General features: G+C 41.2%; 1 protein-coding gene across 11 annotated transcripts in view; it reads left to right on the forward strand.

Annotated features, from left to right (window-relative positions):
* The first annotated feature begins 950 nt into the window (after positions 1 to 950).
* Positions 951 to 19,678, forward strand: part of TC2N (tandem C2 domains, nuclear) — a 34,315-nt gene continuing 15,587 nt past the window's right edge. The window contains exons 1-5 of one of the 11 annotated variants that reach the window (XM_068682935.1): positions 1,243 to 1,334; positions 10,637 to 10,931; positions 12,208 to 12,346; positions 15,805 to 15,945; positions 16,608 to 16,838. In XM_068682935.1, the coding sequence (XP_068539036.1) occupies positions 15,918 to 15,945; positions 16,608 to 16,838 (259 nt within the window). In that variant the 5' untranslated portion in view covers positions 1,243 to 1,334; positions 10,637 to 10,931; positions 12,208 to 12,346; positions 15,805 to 15,917. Of the gene's footprint in view, positions 1,335 to 2,423; positions 2,602 to 10,636; positions 10,932 to 12,207; positions 12,347 to 15,804; positions 15,946 to 16,604; positions 16,839 to 19,678 lie in introns of those variants that run through there. The other 10 variants (XM_068682929.1, XM_068682934.1, XM_068682927.1 and 7 more) reach the window with 10 other exon arrangements.

Below are 19,678 nucleotides of genomic sequence, written 5' to 3' on the forward strand. Positions count from 1 at the left end.
CAACTCCAGCAGCTGGAGAGTCACTCAGGCAGGACTGGAAATCGCTGGAGAGCCTGAAAAACCCTTGAGCTTGAAAATGTTCACGTAATCTGATAGTGGCGAGCTGCATACAGGGACTGTATCAGTAGTTAAACAACGTGCTTTTATGAACAGTGGAAGAAAGTTGTTCACGTAATTCATTCACGTAGGTGAATTCAATGAGATGCCTTGAAATGTGTGCTTAATGTGTGCCTCAAAGAACTCAGATAATTTTGGAAGCTTACCAGGTTACTTGAATTGCTTTATAGGAGTGACCACACATAATCTCATCAGCTCCCTTAACAGGAATCAGAACCACTCTGCTATGTGATATCCCAGTGCGGTACTGCTGGCTCTGTACAGAGGCTAACAGAGACTCTTTGTTAGTTCAAATATTCTGAGCCTGTGCTTTTGGCCAAGGCTCTCTCCTCACAGTGACTCTGGGGTGTGAAGTAGTTGTGTTATGCTGCATGATGACAGGCACGAAACTCTTAGTTAGCATCAGGTCCGTGGTGCTGTTAAATCGAAAATAAAAACATGTCATTGTAGAAAAACTGCACACTTGATGGATGGGGAATCCGTAAAAGGCTGGAGTTCAAGAGCAGTTAGGATGACCTGACTTGAAATTGTAAAGCACCTTGAAGCATACAAAATTTCCTGGAAGAAAAACACCTTTTTTTTTTTTTTTTTTTCCCTACAAGTGCAGCCCCACTTCCTGCTCATACCTGCCTCGAGAGGAGAGGCCAGGCAAAACCACCTGGAGACTCACACAACCTTTGCAGGGAGATCTGTGCACCATAAATTTCTGGGGACATTTCTGAGGCAACCCACTGCGTGTGAGCAGTCAGCTGCCCTGCTGGCTGTGCAGGCTGGGGCAGGGGCTTTCCCTCACATGCTTGTGTAAAGCCTAACTTGACAGGGATCGGCATCCCAGCTGGAAATGCCGTTTGCTAGAAGAATATAATAATAAAAAATGACTTTTCTCGCTGAAGCACAGGCCCGATAGCGCTATACCGAGGCGAGGGACAGCGTTGGCACTGCCCTTGCCAGCGTATCGGGCACGGGCACCTGGCGGCCGCTCGGGCAGAAACGCGGCCGGCTGAGGCGGGGAGCGGTCGGAGGGGAACTCCCGTCCGCGACACGGGAGCGCCCCGGGCCAGCACCGGGACGGCCGCGAGGGCCGGGGCGGGGAGCGGGGAGCGGGGCGCGGGGGCCGCCCCCTGCAGGCTGGGCCGCAGCCACCGCCCGGCCTCGGAGAAGGCGGCGCAGGCAGCGCGGCGGCAGGTGCGGGCTGGGCGCGGGGAGCCCGGCGGGAGGTGAGCGGCGGGGAGCCGAGAGGGGAGGAAAGGGGAGAGGGACCGGCTGGGGGCACGGCGAGGAGGCAGGGGGTCCCGGCGGGCTGTGGGGTATTTTTCTTGCTCCTCCGAAGCGTCCCGTTGGGCTCCGTAGCTCCAGGGGAACCGCTGCAGCGCGGGCATCCCGGTGCAGATCGAGGCCGCCTCGGGGTGTGCGTGGGGATAGATGGATAGTTAAATGTGAATAGGGTGTTTCAGTGTGAATACGCAAGTGATGGTTTTGCAATCTGTAAATTACTGTTTTCTCACTATGTAGATAACTCCTGGGAAACAAAAGCAACATAATGATAGGTTTTGTAAACTTGATATATTTCACCTGCGTACTGATAGTTTTGTTGAATGGGACAGCATATTTTTAAAGTCGGAATTCTTCAAGGATCTGAGCGTACCGATCTATGTTTTTTTCCAAGTAGGCTAAAAGTTACCAGAGTAATTAAACTTGCAGAACACTAATGCTTAAAGGTGATATTACTGGGCAATTCGTGTTACAGGTGATGCTGCATGTCTCTAATTACTTGCCAGCTCACTATCATATCAGTGGGGTTTTTGGCATGAAGACCTTTCAGCCTCTGCATTTGGCTTGTTTATGAGTGTGAACTTGACAACGTGCTTCCAAGATCTGGCTTGGGTCTGTATTTTCTAAGAAGCAGCAGACCTTGAGAAATGGAGGCAGGTAGAAAAACAGTAACCATATTCAGCTGTTACAGAATTAAACCTTCATATAAATTAGGCCCAAGATTAAATTGTACTTAAGACAGCCTCAGGCTGGTATTACTATAAGAAAATGCCCTTGTACAATCAAAATATTCTGTGTGAATTAACATCTAAGCTGTTATACCAGGCGAGAAATAACCTAACTAGATCACCTTCTGCAGGAGTGCTCTAGGTAACTGGAGATACAGTTTAGCCAAAGCTCAAATGGAGATCATATTAAAGTAAGCTGGTCTTGTAACTTTCCTTCAGTGTGGAAGCATGCCAAGTGTTACATGTGATGCATTTCTCTAGATAAGAATAGAAAGGTAGATATCATGGCCATTCCTTCAGTTTGCACTTCCAGTCAGTGCAGTTGTGATTGCACAGACAGGGAACGAGATCTCAACAGCAGTTCACTGGGACAGAACTGGGAAGCACTTTGCTTCTAAATGATCCTATGGGCACCTGCTCCTCAAGGCTAGACCCTTAGAGTCCTAATCCTCACTTGCTGATCTGCGCAGCTCAGGTTTTTCTGGTAAGATTTGCTAAATGCATTGAGGTCTGCTTCTTGATGTGGCTTAAGTTTTGACAGTGTTAGGTGCCTAATCTGTTCTGGTATCCACAAGCGAGTGAGGTGCTTCTTGACAAGTTGCTCTTGGAGAGATCAATTATCTTTGAATTATACCTAGATGATCAGGACTCAGTGAAAATACGTTCAGGGAGTGTGGGAGTGTACTGCTATGCCTGTCCCTCCTTGCTTCTTATTCAATAGGTTTTGTCTAGAACTGTTACCTAGCCATGAAGAGCAAAGTTCTGAATTTCTGTCGTTTCTCAAGTTAGTGCTAGAGCCATAAACTTGCACGTTGTTCGGGTCTGGTGGTCTCTGACTCCTTACTTATAAAACTGTTTTGCCTTGCTTTCAGGGCAGAAATATTCATTAGGTGAGCTGTGATCCTGTAACTCACTGGAGAGGCTATGAATTCAGGAGTGGGGAAGTTTGATTTCTAGTCATTTTTCCATCTGTATGTTGAATATTAAAAAAATATTTGTGGAATACATGTGGTTAAGGAATACTGAATTTCAAGATAATACGTATTTTTATTAAAGTGTGTCTTGATTTTTGTAAATACATGTAAAAATTACACCTACTAAGAATGCTGTACCTGAAGGCATGTTGGACTCCACAGAAGTCCTGTTAGTTCCACTGTCCTTTCCTACGCTTAATTTGGGTAATGAATCCCCAAGTGATTAAATCTTCTTTCTTGCTATGCAGTGGAAAGAGTGAACATAGGTGGAATTGTTCAATCAGTCGTGTATAAGCTATTCATTTATTATGGTGGAGAACAAGCTCAAACTCTGATCTCATTTTCTTTCCCCTAATCATGAGGCTCAATCACCTCACTTGTTTGTTCTGTCACTTGTTTCCTACCAGCTGATTTTGATTTTCACTTAGCCTTTGTTCTTCTTAGTCATAGGTGTTTCATTTTCAATTTACGTTACCCCAGAGTAGCAGGTCAGCTCTGGAGGGGACTGTCCCTCTCTGGCTCCCTGTTTTCCCAACAGTGCACTCTTGCCCCACCTTTGAATAGTCAACTGCGGGAAAACTTTTTTTTTTTTTTGTAAGCATATTTATATATTTTGATAGTTTATTTTTCCATCTAATCAGTGAACTGGGCCAACTCATCGTGCAGCTGCATGTTTACTCGATCCAACATGAATGGTTGTTGGCACAGGAGAGCAGCACTGTCCCTCTTGGTAGCAGGCAGCAGCCCCCTTGCTCTCACCATGCCTGGTAGGCAGAGCCAGAGGGCCTGAATTAGAAGGGCAGCTTCCAGCCAGGCTTTTGCTGACTTAGGCCTTCTTGGTCTTCATGTGAATCCTACCTGCTTTGCCTTATATCAGAAGTATCTCTTGACTTTGGTGGAAATATTTATTAAATTTATTTGCTTGGTAAAAATATTGTTGACTTCATTCAGTTAATTTTGCGTGGTATTTATCCAAGTCTACTGCTTCTCTGCTCAGACTTTTAATTTTGTAAGAGAACTACTTTGTTTGCTTTGAATTGGTACTTCTGAGATATCTTAAGTCTGGTAAATATTCTCTCACCGATCTAAGTAGGACAACACCCAATCTCTGTCAGCAGAGAGCTTAAGATCTCATCTCTTTAAAGTGAAAGACAAAGTGAAAAGCAGAGTGGACTTTGACTTCAGGTAGCAAAGGCAGAGTTTGGGCAAACCTGTGTTGTCATTCCGGTGAGTAATACCATTTGGTCTTCTGAAGAATTTCTTGCTCAGAGAAAAAGTTCTGTAGATCGTCTCTTGCAGATAAGATGAATTTTCTGAAGAGCTTCATCCGGGAAGAGGTTTGAATCCTGGATTTGATTTCAACTCATCTGTATTACATCACATCCATTAATCATGTTAATACATCAAGCCATGAAGAATTAACAAGGGCACTTCTCTTAAGCTTAGTATGAATGAATGTTTGCTTGCCTGTCATCACAGCTCAAGTTTACACTAATGCAGTGCCAGGAAAAAAAAAAAAAAGTCAGAAATTTGATGCTTGTGCTTCCTGCAAGTTGTACCCCAATCTTGTTTTGAAGCTTTGTGTCTCTGTGACTTAGTAGCCACACTTAAACTGGAAGGAACACATAATCAGATAATTAGGCCTCAAACTAACCATTTTGGTGTCTGGGGAATTCTTATGGTCATTGCATTGAGGTTTGGATCTAGCCCTAAAAGCAAGATCTGGAAAGGTGGCATTGCCAATTAGAACAGCTTTGAAGTCCAAGAAAGCAATGCAGGAGGACTATACCCCAGTGGCCTCAAAGCCTGTTAGGCACTTAAATTAATTTGGCACCTCAGCCTGGGAGTCTGAAATAGGCTTGTACAGTGTGCTCCAGCATGGGGAAGCGCATGCCTTGCTCCCCACCTGGCTCTGCAAGGCGGAGGGAGGCATGGCTGACCCTGATGGCCTATAGGCCCAGTGTGCTCAGGGTACATCGATGCACATGTATAGCTCCACAGCTTCATCCGAACTGTGAAGAGAAAGCTGCTGGTCACCAGAGCACTGGGGGTGCTTCTTCCCATGTGCAGAAGTTCAACCTTTCACTCCTACAAAGTGCCCCTGTATCTCTAGGCCAAGAGGGCAGAGGTGGCCCTTTCCATGCTGTTTGTGGAAGCTGGGCCAGCGTGCACAGCACAGGGTGGTTCATGCGGCCATAAGATATCCAAACCCTCAACCAGGGCTTGGCAGGGGCAGGGGGGTAGGACAGAAGGGGACTGAGGCGGGCTCCCTTGGCAAAATTCATACAGTAAGCCTACTTTGTGGACATCTGGTGAAGGAAGAGCCTGCTGTACAGCAGAGAGGAGGGTTAGCCAGAAGGAGGTTTTGCAAGTAGCTTGACCTAGCAGTGCTGCTGTGGCTAGTGATGAACCGAGACAAAAACAAACACCGTGTCCCATTTTGGAGAGATTTGTAAATTTAAGAAGGGCACTCAAGAAGGTTCTCAAGGCCAGTTTTAGTTCCCAGTAGAGGAAAATCCAAACCTGTTTGTTGTTGTTTTTTGTTTGTTTGTTTGTTTTAACTTATTTTTTAAAAATGAGTTTGAGGCCTTTAGATAGAGGCCTCTTAATCATCAGTTCAGGTTCTCTGTCTTTTTGGCAGTAATTGGAAGGAAACTAAAAATCTTCCTTCACTAAACTTTGACCAAACCCGGAACATCTTCAGAATCATCCTGGATTTATTCAGCTTAGTGGTATGTTTATTTCCAGATCTAGTTTCACCAATGTGTGAAATCATAGGTCAAAATCTCTTGTGAAGGGTGTTTTTTTTAAATTCAACAGGATAATAAAAAAAAAATAATACATTCCTGGTGTAGCCAATGCTCACTTTGTTTTAAGCAATTCTGTCTGGAGAGGGGAGAAGGGGAATGGTAAGTTCATGGTGCCAGCTTCTGCTTGCAGCACCAGGTGGAGCCCCACTGCCTTGCCCCATAGTAATAGCAGCATCTGGCCAATAATCAGTATGTTAGGTGCTCCCATAAGTTGGGATGGTTATGATTTCTGCTGGTTTCTTCCAATGTCTGTGTAAAATTCTTTTTAAATACCTCCTTTATGCAGTGTCTGGTTACCACTCATCTACTTGGGCAGCTGCCAGCAACTCCATTCTGTTCACATCTCTGAAAGGAGCTGCTAGGGCTGTTAAAAGGGGTTGTGGGCCCCTGGTCTGGGTGGGTTTAAAGCAAAAAATAATAAACAGTTAGACCTTATAAAGACGGGATCCTCCTGGACTTCTATTTTTAAGTGTGTTTAGGCAGTGTCCTGAGCTCAGTGCACATGTCCTGTAGAGCTATACTCCCAGTCTGGTTTGGATTTGAATTAATTAAGATCAGTTCCAGTTTCCTGTTCTTGAGTCATTTATTTAATCTTCTTTCATGTATGATATGTACTGGAGTCACCTCTTTCCTTTCTTAATCCCAGCCACAGTCTTTTAACCTTGATTTATAGAATTACATATTTCCTTCCTCTCACTGGTGTTTTAACCGGTTATAGAATGTTACCAGAAGCTGAATAGAGAATCTTCATTATATGGAAACTCTGTAATTTGCAGTTCTTGTTTTCATCATTAAACAGAATGATAATTTTATGCAAAATAACTATTATATAATTAATGTAAAATAACTAACAAGAAACCGCTTCACCAAAAAGTAGATGTGTGTGTGCAAGTATATATAAAGAAATGCTCCATATTGACTCTTGTAGATCACCAGAGTTCCTTTAAAATAGTATTAGTGGTAATGAAACGGTAGTTTTCCATGCAAGACTGTTTGGGTTTTTATGTGTTCTTTTTTTTTTTTTTTTCCACATATACAAGAAGAACTATTTTTCATGAGCTGTCTGAATATTATATGCGTGTCCATGTGTTTTCTGTGTGGCTCCATGGTCATGGCACTTGGCTGAGGGTTTCTGGATGCCATTCAGTGTTGCATTGCGCTCAAAGCTAGACACATTTAGTCTTGCTAGGGAACCCCAGTGCACAGACAGATGCTTTTGTCTAAATACCACCTTCTTGGCTGCCCTGTTGAAAAATTCATCCAGATGTTTCCAGTTCTTTGGTATCAGGGCTATAGAGGGACTGCTGTTGGTTCTATTTTTGTTGCTTGCCGGCTTTACTGCAGAAGGAGAAAATATTGGATTAAAAGCTGACACAGAATACATAAAGAAAGTCTTAAGTATTAAGTTAGATTATAAAGTAACCGCCAGTGATAGTCATGATTTTTTTCCTAATCTGCTTAGAGCAAAGGACTTATCTTATGTTGAATTCTTTCCATGTTCTCATCAGAGGCCAAGTTTTTTTTACAGAGATTTCAGTCTCTAAGTTTTCTTCTCTGGTGTCCTGACTTCAACTCTTGCTTTGCTGTTTTCCATCTGAGTCCAAAATGATCTGCAGTCCAACATAACGGATTTATTCCTTTGTGTTTACTGCCCCAATACATACCATATTGTACATCCTTGTCCAAGTCAGTGAATTTATCTACAGTTCACAGAAACAGTGTTGTCAGTACAGTAATTGGATGAATTGGTTCCTTGCCTAATGCAGCATTAGGAAGAAATACTATCTCTATCAACTTTTACAGCCCAGTGCATAGGGGATTCAGCATATTAAAATCCCAAGTTTTAAGCTTTGTCATGGGATAGATTTATAATGTTCTCTTCTTAATTCAAACATAAATCTCACATGAGAAAAATTGGCTCAGATTTATGAAAAATGTACTTTTGGCCCTTGTAAATGATATTATTAATCTTTTGCATACTGGGGCAAACTTGGATTAAGTCTGCATTTAAGAGCTGCAGGTGCAAGGCTATAATGCTAAGAGTAGGGTGTCCCTGGGGGGCATGTCAGAAGAACGACTTCTGATCGTCTGCTTCTGCCAGAGCTTGTTCTCCTTCTCCAAGGGGTGCCTGAAGAGCAGAGGCAGTTGTTCCTGTAGCACAATAGCTCAGACGCACACCTGCTCAGATTTATTTTTCTTCAGGGAAGTAGGCAATAGCAATTATTTCTACTTCGTGACTTTCAGTTTGGTGGTCTGTCTGGTCTGTGGATGTGATGAAGGCTTTTTGGCCTTCTCCAGTCTGGAGCCCTGGGAAGAAGCAGCTGCTGAGCTCAAGGAGACCACAGCTAGATTGCACAAGTGCTCTTTGCACAGGGTTCAGCTCAGGGCCTTGAGGAAGGGAGGCATGCATTAGATCATCTTCATCAGGTCAGAGAAGTTGGAGGGAGAAGAGGACTTGCATAGTCTTTCACAACCGTACATAGGAAGACGTGGCTGTTCCAGGCAAAGCTTCTGCCCCAGTTCCCTTGCAGCTAGACCTTCTCAGCATGAGAACATATAAAACAGCTAGTGAGATGCCAGTAAGCTCTGCTTTTTCCATTACGACAAAGGCTCAGCTAAGAATTGACTTCTGAGGTGGTGTTCTTGCCTCAGGAGAAGCCTCTTACGGGTGTATAGGTAATATTTTTGTATAGCTGTCATGTTCTGACTGCTAGTGGTGAAGTATTGAGGACTCCTGCTGATTGTAAGGTGTAAAACCCTTACAAGTAAGTGTTATCTCTAGGAGAGTCCAGCAGACTATTTTCTATGTGAATGCTGTGGCAGGCATCAGGGGATGCTCCCTGCAATCTCCTGTCCTCCTCTGTTCTCCACTTGCTCAGAATCCAGTCAGGAGGATGCAGAGTCCCAGGGAGACTGGTCACAGTTTGGGATCTCAGTGCAGTGCTGTGGGAATGAGAGCAATTTTCTCCTTGCAAGTGTTATTTAAAGACAACATTCTCACCTGAGATTGTCTTGTGATGTTGTTGAATCTGAGGTGTATAGTTCAACTGTAGTATCAGCATGGAAAAAGGTTGGAGAAGTGGGATAATATATTGAGAAGAACTGTACAAATCAGATTTGGGTGGTGTAAAACATACAGCCTTAAATATGTCCACATAGTTTTGTCCATTTAGCTTACTGAGGAGAAATGTAAGAGGTTAGATTTCAATCTTTTAAAGCCTAAGGGGAAAAAAAGGCATACTACTGATAATTGTCTTTCCAAACATAAAAACTGCAACAACTAAAAAACTCACTGGAAAAAATTACATTGGCTAAAATATTAACAGTGAAGATGACGAGCTATTAGAGTGTCCTGTGAAATGAAAATCAAACATCTTCCTGCTCAGGTTGCTCAATGTAGTGCTGGGGAAAGTGGCTGAAATCCAGTGGTGTCAGTGCTTCAGGAGGTGGGAACAAAGGAGTGTAACTGTCCTTCTGCTCTCAAAAAGTAAGATTCTGTTTGAGAAACCATAAGCTGATGAAAGGAATTTGCAGCGAAAGATGTGCTGGTTTGGCCTGCTGGCCCATTTAGTTCTGGTTTTCGTTTCTGCAATCAGCTGGAAAATGTAAAGCCCCCAAGGAAAATGTAAATGCTCCCCCCCCCCCCCCCCCAAAAAAAAAAAAAAAAGCTCCCCAAAAGGCAGTTGTGCCCCCATTTGCCCAAGTGGGAAGGTGCTTCCTGTGCCTAGGCAGTTGGTGGTTTGTTTGCATCATGGAGCACAACACTTTTCCCAACAACTTTTTACTGTGTTACTTCTGTTACCACATTTAGTTGTGTAACTGTAAAAATGCTCCTAGGCTCTTTGCCCCAGGAAAGCTGTGCAACAGTCCATCGTAAAATCCACATTATCTAAACTGGACAAATGATGCATAGTCTATTTTTCTTTCAGTTTTATATGTGCAGTTACACTTTTTCTTTCTTTATTTGCTGCATTAGAAATGTTTTCCATCTCTTTATTGTGTTTATGTCAAGTTGTTTGCAAGTTGTCTCTCATGAACATGTTTTTCTGGTTGCCTTTCAAAACCCTTTCCATAACTTCTCTTTTTCTGTGGTGTTATTTCAGCATCTCCCTTGTGATCCACTGCTTTTGTAGTGAAATCCCTTTCTATTTCCAGGCACAAAAGAAAGGGAAGTCTGTCACATTTTCTTTATTCTATTCTGCTTTCCAAGAAAATAATCCCTCTGCAAATTCTGAGAGTTTTCATGCTTTCCCTTAGGTTCCAGGTACCAGCAGAGGAGGTTTTATGTACACACACCCACCAGTTACTGCAGATACCACTGTTGTGGGGTTTTCCCAAATCAGGCATAGATAGATAGGAGCCTCTTATCATGCACCCTGTAGGTGTGTGTTGACATGATGTTTTTTTCTTTTTTCTCCTCTCCTTTCAGACAACCTACTGCTGCCAAGGCTTCTGATGAATAGGAACAAAAGCTTGTGTCTGCTCACACGTTCAGACCTATTTGAACTGCCTCTGTGTCCTATGTGGGCATTACAGATCAGACCTGCCTACAATCACAAAACAAATATAGGACTTTTTTTTAACTGTAAACTTTGGGAAGTGTATGCCCGTGCCATGCATCTGTGTAGGGGTGTGTGCGCGTTTGTGCCGTCCACACTCATAGAGTAGTAAAATACTTGGGGGCAAATTTCTGGGAATCACTTAAGCTGTTTTACTAGTGTTCATTTTTCTCAAGATGCAGTGATCACAAGCTACCCCTCTTCAAACAAAGAGCCCTACTCAGTGTACAGCTCCCAGATGCTCTCCTCCAGGAACAAAACTGCTGAACAGCTGGCTCTGGAAGTTAAACCACGTGCAGTGCCTGTGCCATCAAAGAGAGCCCGTCTGACCTGCAGCAGAAGCAGCTTGTGCTGTGCTGCGTTTCTGTTAATCATCTGGAGACCTGTGGTGGTGCTGTTATGCTCTGTAAAGGATTTTCATGATTGGAATTGACTGCATCTCCTGGGTCTGAAATGCAGACAGGCAAAGAGGTAAACGTGGTATTTGGCAGAGGTGTGAAACAGCAAGCTTGAGCTCACTTTTTCCACAGGGAAGATCCTCAGCTGTTGTTCCTCTGGGGCTACTGGAGTTGTAGACACTTACATCATTCACGGATCTGTCCCAAATGCTTGATAACAACTGATCATCCCTGTTTCCGGATATTTTCTTTTACACCTCGTGCTTTGTGAGAACTTAGAGCTACTAGAAATATTGCTGTGACGTGTTTCTGGAACACAGATCTAAGAATGTGTTTTATGTGTTTATGGCTGGCAATAAATCTCATAACGATTGAAACCTCTGGCTTAGCCAGCTTTCCCAGTTCAGGATCAGATATTTCACCTTTGTTTCTATTGCAAAATTTTAAGTGTGTTGTTACCTGACCAACTCCTATGGAGCAGTACTATGACTAAATGCAGTAAAATATATCAGCAGCCTACAAACTTGCTGCAAAACACACTCCTTTGTCATAAGGCAGCTAAGACCTGACATTTCAGCTTTTAATATTTAATATTGTGATCATCCGTTTTCTATCATGTTCTTTTTATTTAATGAGTTGTTGAAAATATTTACTTTCTTCTCCAAACATCTCTGTCTTGTAATCATTCTGGCGGCATCTGGAACTGAAGGCTTCGATACTCTGTTTATCTGATTTAGCTCATTCAAAATTTCTATCAGAGAAATCTGGAAATCATTAAGATAATTTATGTTCTCCATCTAAACCCATTAAAATAGTAGTGATTGTAATTCTCTGGACTCTGTATGTGTGTGGTTCGCCTTTAAACTTTGTTGGTTCCAGGATGTTCTAATAACCTTGGCTTTCCTTCTACATTAGTGGGGAAGGACTGTTGCTGAATTATATTTTATCATCTTACTTTGGCTTGATATTGGGGAAAGAGAAATGAAAAAGATTACTGAAATTGCTGAAGAACACCAAGAAAGAGAATTTGAGACAGTAATGAGATCCGGCTGCACTTCCTTCTGCTGCAAGTGATTTGATTTCTCTACTTTTTTATTGTCTGAAAATCAGCGATAATTTTTCTTTTCCTCCTGTCCTTTTCTCTCTGTAGTATCTCCAAAGTGGAAGATGTCTTTAAAGTAATCACATTGCCTAACAGAAACTGACCCCAAGATTTAGAGAGAGGATCAAGGAGTCCCAGCTCCTTGTTAACGTGTGTTGTTGGGGTGTCAGTACTGCTCTGGAATTCAGTAGTGTCCCGAACAAAGGTCTCCCTGCAGTTCTGGTTTATTTGGTAAATCTATTCCCAGACAGATGTATGTTAGTACGGCCTTTTAACAACTCTTAAATGATATATTGAAGATCTTGGAGGAGTGGACACCAGCAACAGGTCCTGGCATATGGGTGAAGTTTAACCTTTGATAGAGGTACCTGCTTATGTCAAAATCAGTAAGTACTTGTTTAGTTTTCTACAAGGTTGTTTGTTCATTTAAAATTAATAAAATATAAGACAGAATCTGATAAATTTTTGTCTCACATGGTTAAGACAAAACCTTTTACATGCACTGGAAATATTTGCCTATTCATAGGCATTATGTAAAATATAGATACAATAAAATAAGTGAACTGAAGAAAAAAAAAAACATTTATCTCTGTAGCTACACTATGTGGATAATTTTTTAAAACATTTTAATTTTTAAAATTATTTTATGAACAAAGTGAGGTGCTCTAAGCATCATGAGGGAAGCCTGTGCTAAAATGATCTGTTCCTCAGCAAACACCGGCCATACTGTAAGTGTAGGAACACAAGTGCAAATTTCATGACTGGCTTTCAAACCATTATATTTTTTAAAGGGCAAAAAAGTCTAAATGTCATTCCAGTTTCTTGCTGCTGGAACTTACTTTTCAAAATGCAGTATTTAAGCTCAAACTGAATTGGAATCTCTAAAATTTGTGTCTATGTACTTTGCTGTTGGCTATTGATTATGCCCTGCCTACAAAACAATCTGGAAATAGATTGTTGGAAATAGAAATTGGAGTGTACTCTTCTGTAGACGAGGCAGTGACGAATTGCTTTTATGTTTGCCTGCAGATAGAAAGAAATGAATGAATGTTTCCTTATCTATAAAATGGGGGGTGGGGAGTGGATTATGGTCTAAGAATATTATAGGCTGCATAGTCTTACTGTGAAAAATATGGCCTTTCTAATGTTAGGAGTGCAAAAGATACAGAATTGTGTTATTACTGTTAGATCATCAACACCAATATATAGCCTTTCTTTCGAATGAAGGGACTCAACCTAGTGATGGAAAGGCAACTGCTTGTAAATGGTGATTTGTATTTATTTACTGACTCACGTTTATGGCTCCAGCTAAGAAATTCAGGGGAAAGAAATTACTACCATAAACTGAATTTTCTCTGATGCGGAAAAACTAATTTTTCCACTTCATGTAGCTGGAAAGCTGGGTGGTTACTAACATTTTGGTTCCTTCACTACCAGTACTGCATAAATTCAGTCTGGACACTTTGAGATAAAAGATTGTTTTGCCTGAGCAAACTGCCACTGACACTTAGATACCATTGTTGCAAAGCTGAGAGCAAACGAAGCAGCTGTTTCAGCCCAGTTTAAACATGGTGAACAAGAGGAAAGCATATTAACTCCAGCTGTGCACTGATAACAGCTGGGAAGGAAAATCACTGTATGGTAACCTTAAAGTAAACTTTGAATTGTAGCACGTTTGGCTATCATGAGTACACTTCAGAGGGTGGAGGAGAAGTGAAAATTTTGTCCTTGGAAGTGTGGAGAATTTTACGAGAAATTCTTGTGCCTCCCTTTGTGTATAGGTGCAGTGGGTTCTGTGCTTGGGCGGTATCATCTCCCCAAATTTGCAATATGAATCACATCCTTTACTTAAACTCGTGGGCAGTTTTGAGATCAGTGCAAGTTTTTAGTGGGGGATTCTGTGCAGAGTAATGGTATCCCTTTCTGACCAGATAGCAGTGCAATACCCTGCTTTAAGAAGTATTTTGGGGTATTTTTAAGCTCTGTAAGTTCCTCAGTGGCATTCTATTTTCCAGAATAATAATTACCAGCCTTCTTCAGGCTACTTCGAAGGTTTTTCTGTACAGTCCATTTGCATCTTGTTCATTTTGGTCTATTGGGCATAAAGAGCAGAATAAAATTATAGGAAGTAATTAATGTCAGTAGTAAAAATAGCAACAATTCTCAGAATTTGCATTAAACCAAAAACTCCCTTTGGTCCTTGCTGCAGTAGAATAATGATTTACTTAAGCTTGGGTCTAATGGGAATTTAAAAAACTTCCTTCTAATCAGTATTCTGTGAAAGCTCATAATTAAGAATAATTCTGGAACAGTTATATAGTTGGAATAACAAACCTTCATTATATTTCACACCCGTATTTTAAAGATGAGAAGTTAATTCAAGCCTTCTACACGAAGCCATATGCTCTCATGACCTTGCAAAGCCCACAACTTAAAATATAAGTAGCAATTCTGAGAGTACTGAAGAGTGCAAAAGATTGGGTCAGTAAGGACGTGTTGTATTTGGTCATTATTTGCACGTTGACACATCTGTTGGTAACACTCAATTGCACCTACGCATGGAAACAAGTAATGTTAAGAGAAGAAAGCACGTTTTTTAAGTTAGATAAGGTGTCTAATATTTCTGTTTGGCATCCAAATTAATTTGTGGGAGTTGGGGAGTAGTGTAAGAAAAGGTTTTGGTTGATAGTTGAGATATTGATGTTATTTCTCTTATCGGTATTTGTGCGGTTCCCTGGCTGTCTTTGAACACCCATACAAACAAAAGGACTGTGCTGTTCAAACTGCAGATGGGAATAGCTTCTGGCTGGAGCATGGAAACTTCCAGCAGTTTCCTGTGACTGAGATAACCAAGCAAACCTGTCCATTTCTGTGCAATTGTCACACTCTTTCTGCACTATCCCCCTTTCTCCCACTTGCCATCTTTCCCATCCCTCCAACTTCTGTTCATGTTCTGTTCGGTGTCTTCTGCTAACCTCCAAGGAGCTGGAGTCATGTCTTGGGTATTCTGTGCAAAGAACCGTGTGTACTTTAGGTGCATGTAAAAGGGCTAGACTTAGGCGGCTAAAGTTTTGGACAGGAGGCAACACAGCTGTCTGTGTCCCTGTGAAAAGAGAACATAAGCGTATAAATAAAGACATTTAAATGAGGCCAGTTAGTATTGTCATAAAGTTATTTTAATGTTAACCAGCTGTTATAGACTAGATCTTGCTCTTCAGTAGATTGCATGCCTCTTGGTTTGCTGGAAGCCAGTGCTCTCTATTTCTGTGCGCATAGCAGACAATTATATAATAAAACAGGTCTTTGGTTTCATGTGCATGCAATTACGAGAAAGCAGTAGTTCCTCAAAGAAGGCAATTTTGGCATCATTCTTAAAGACTGTGTTCAAATGTAAAATATGGAGTATGTAGAGTCAAAAATGTAAATGGCTATGTATGTTAACATTCTGCATGAGTAAAAGAGAATAGGAGAAACATGACCAAGGGAAATGTCTTACAAATGACTTGCTAAAGCATATCAAAGCAGATGTAGAGCTGAGTAAATTGCAAAGCCCAGTGATACACAAATATGAGGAGAATTTTAGTGTTCCTGAAAGAAGGGTACCGATTGAGTGGGTCACTGAAAGAACTGTCATACTGTATGTTAAAGTGAGTTTCTCTTTCCCAGTGCCTTTATATAAACTAATAATTGTCTCAGTAAGAGAAATCCAACAGCTCTGATCCATTTGTGACTGACATAACTGTCATTGTCCCAGGGACTGAATCCAGTTAACAATCACATATTTAATAACATAGTATTGTGTTTTAATTTCAAGTATTGTAATCTAATACAGTTACTTTTATAGTATTTTTCAGGTTTGATAGCTATGGTGGATCTTTGATTGTGGTTTCTTCTGAGTTGCGACACTGAAAACAATGGCGAAAGAATACATAAAGAACTGCTGTAAATGGTGCTTCTATGCAGAAGAAGAAAAAAACGATCGTAAGTTCCGATATAATCACATTGACTAAGGGTCTGGTTATTCTGTGTTCATTAATGTTGAGACTTCCCATAAATAAAGTTATTTTGTCACTCCTGATAAACTTGAATTCTTTGACAACATCCAAAAGTCATTCCATACCTCCACTTGGAGACTGGACACATACTTGTTAGTGTTATGAACTTGAACTGAAGAATAATGCTTATCTCAAGTCTGCTCCTTGCAGCCTGAAATGCTGTCCAAAAAGCCAGCTTTTTTACCTAAGGTCGCGTGAAGGTCTTGTATCTCTCAAGCTCTCTAAAAGTGAATACTTTTTTCTTTTTCTTTTTAACTGCCTGCAGATTTGCTGTCAGGATTTTCTTTGGTGGCTTAGTTGTTTGCAAAACTGTTCTATACAAGTGTATAGAGTGCCTCCTCTAAAAATTTACTAAGAGCAAGGCAGCTATAAATACACAAGCTTGGGCAATGAAGTTTATATTAGTACAGGTATCGTAAGGATGAATATCTTTTCCAAGTGCTAGTCCTGAATGCTAGTAAAACTGAATGCTAGCAGCAGTTAAGTAATGTATCAAGCACAGATTCTATTAAATAAGAGATCTGTTCATAGTATTTTCAAAATTTAACGCATATGTGGACTGTCTGTTTCTCTTGCTCTTTATTTTTAGCAGTTTCCATGGTACAAGAATCTGAAGCAGTAGCTGCAAGAAAGCCAACTATTGTAGAGCAACCTCCATTGTCTTCTGTGTCGATGAAGCGGCAAGTTGGCTGTTCAGAGGATTATCTGCTTTCTAAACTGCCCCTGGATGGTCAGGAGGTACCATTTGTGGTCCCCCCATTCAAACTGGCTTATGTACAGCCCAAAAATCTTCCTAGTACCTCACATGCTGGAGGGATTCAAGGTAAAATATAAAAAATATTGCTAAAATAGTATAAGTTTCTGTGGTGGAAACCTGAATAAAAAATACTGTACTTCATTAGTTATGTTAACCAGTGTCACTTTCTAGCCAAAGCCTGAGAAACTTTTTTTTTTTTTGTGAGAGAAATTTCTTACTTTGTGCATTGTAACACAATGGTATCTCTCTCAATAAATTTGCTATTCAGCTTATAGAGATTTGGAGGAGGGGTACGTCTTTTTTTTTTTTTAATTTAGTCTGTCATAGGACTCCAAAATAGTTGTTTAGTATCTGCTACTCCTTGAAAGTTGTCAAGTATTTCTACTGAAAACCTATGTTTGCAAAACTTTTCTAGAAGCCTGGTCTTGTGGCTTTTCCCTCTGGACATTCAGAGAGCTTTTGGGAAGGATGTTACCCCAGTGACCTTTGTGATCTTGCATGAATGAAATGGAAAGGGGGGATTGCACACTAGTGCTCATACTCAAAGTATTGGAAGATATTGAAGAAAGCCAAAGGTCTGTGAAAGAATATATGGAGGCAAGAAAAGACCTAACACATCACCATTATCCAGGTCACTTAAGGAAGGAAGGAGGGTAGTCTTTTGCATTTAATGTACTGATAACGTTTTAGCATACTAACACATCTTCCTTTTCAAATTTCATGAACAGGAAGCATATGCTACTACATGGAGGAAAGTGTGTTTTGTTTTTGTTTGTTTGATTTTCATTTTTGTATGTTTTTTTTTTCTATTTCCTGTTCTTTTTGTTACTCTTTGGGTGCCTGGGGGTCAGGTCTCAGCAGTATATGGGTTGCATATGATGATACTTTGCTTCACAACAGTCTTATACTTCAACCTCTGTCAGTCCCATCCTCACGCAGCTGAAATGACATGCATGCAATTTAGGCACAGTGGCATTTTAAAAGAATGGGAGCATGGCCCAGTAACACGAGTTAGAGGGCACGTGCTACCGCTAGAGATGATGAGGACTTCAGGTCTTCTCCAGAGATGTGTAGATTTAGATAAGGGAAAATTTTGGTACGAGGGCATAACTGAACAGTTGCTTTCTCTAGAGCTGCTTTGCCTCACGGACATGATGAGCTGATAATGTTTTTAGTCTCATGTGACTGGATTTCTTTTCTGAGGGTGGGAACTTCAGTAACTGAAAAAAATCAGCCACATGTTGCATAATAACTAATGCAGTGCTGCTTTTTTCTGTTTGTGTGGTTTTACTCCCATCATTCTCCCTTCTGTGTAGGTCTTTGCTGTTGCTTCTTGTCCCTTGCTTCTCTTCTGCTACCAAACTTTCGCCTCTTCCTCACCCACCCCTGCTAATAACACTAGCATAAGGGCCAAGCTAATCAGTATCGCAGAGCTGATGGGTATAGATTGGCCATTCTGTGCCCAGTCTCTCGGTGGGTTTTATTCATGATGCCCACCTCACCAGCCACAAACAGGCAGCAGCCTAATGGTTGGAGTTGGAAAATATGATCTCTGTCTCTGAGCCTGACCTGCTTTAGGTTTTCCCACAGATGGCCAGCAGAAAGCAATCCTGATGTGTGGGGCTGCTCTCTGCCACCCACCTGGCAGAGCCAGGCTGCTGTCCCAAAGGATTGCTTGTTGTATATGTTCTTCAGTAGCTAGATCTTGTAAAGAGTACTTGGAGAAGGTGTGGGAATGCAGGACATGCTCCTGGTAAATCATCTTTCTTAAAGAATCTGGGTTCATACTTTGTCTTGCTTGATCTTACCCCATCCTCAAGATCGTACAGATAAGTTCATAAGGGGACCAGGACTCTCTAGAGGGAAGGGAGAAGGAAGATGTGTTTAACAACCTTTAGATAAATGTTTTCTTTATTCTTGCTGTTCTACAAAATCTTATCAGTCAATGACTTATAAACAAGTGAGTTGGCTTCATTGGGAATTATGCTTCATCATCATTTCTGAAGGACTTAGTGAACAGAGTGGCCCTTTAGGCTATAAAGCCAAAGATCTTCTGGCAGGATGACCTGGCTGTTCATAATTGTCCCTCTTGAGCAAATATTTTAAATTCTTGAATAAATATTTGAAAAGTGGATCTTATGTCAAGTAGGCAGCTTCCACTTCTTTTTAAAAAGTAAGTATTTATATTTGGAAAGTACAGTTTTTAAGCCTCATTAAAGTTGTGTTTAAATTGCAAAGTTTACTTTTAGGAAGATTTACTAAATACAGAGAAGTGTGCTGTCGTTCCTTCTTTACAATAAGCAAAGCACCAATGTATTCAAAAAATAAATAAAAACAAAAAATAAAACCACTAGAGTATTTGTTTCTTAGACTGTTGTTAAATATCTGTAGAAGTCCAAGTTCTTCCCTTATTCCACTCCATTTTCTGTGCATGTCTGACTATTTTCCTTTATTGAAATGGGACATGCTCAGTGTTAGCTCTTGGCATTCCTCCTTAAAGTAGTTAAGTTCTGGCAGCCCTTCTCAGTATTCACTGCGGCATGTCTCATGCTCTCGCAGAAGTAAGCTAGGAGAAGGGAGTGTGCTCCTGGGCTGGAACATTGAATTTTCCGTCACCTGTTGTGCAGCAAAACTTCACAGCCTCTCTTCTAGCGTTCACCCTCATACAGGTTCTGCTGGAGCCCATTATACTTGAATTCTTGCCTTATCATCTTTCATATCCCATCTCACTGTTCGAGTTATTCTATTTTACTTACTCTGCTACCACCTGGAGGAAAGGATTTTATAGCATTAATGTTTGCCCCTTATGGTGTAACACGTGCAGAATTGAAGGCACTTGGTAATGGAGTAATGAGCTATTTCACAGGTAGGCTGAAATCCAGAGAGGTGACATGAAGGAAGCAAAT

This window comes from Anas acuta, chromosome 5 (genome assembly GCF_963932015.1).
Source record: "Anas acuta chromosome 5, bAnaAcu1.1, whole genome shotgun sequence".
Taxonomy (NCBI): domain Eukaryota; kingdom Metazoa; phylum Chordata; class Aves; order Anseriformes; family Anatidae; genus Anas; species Anas acuta.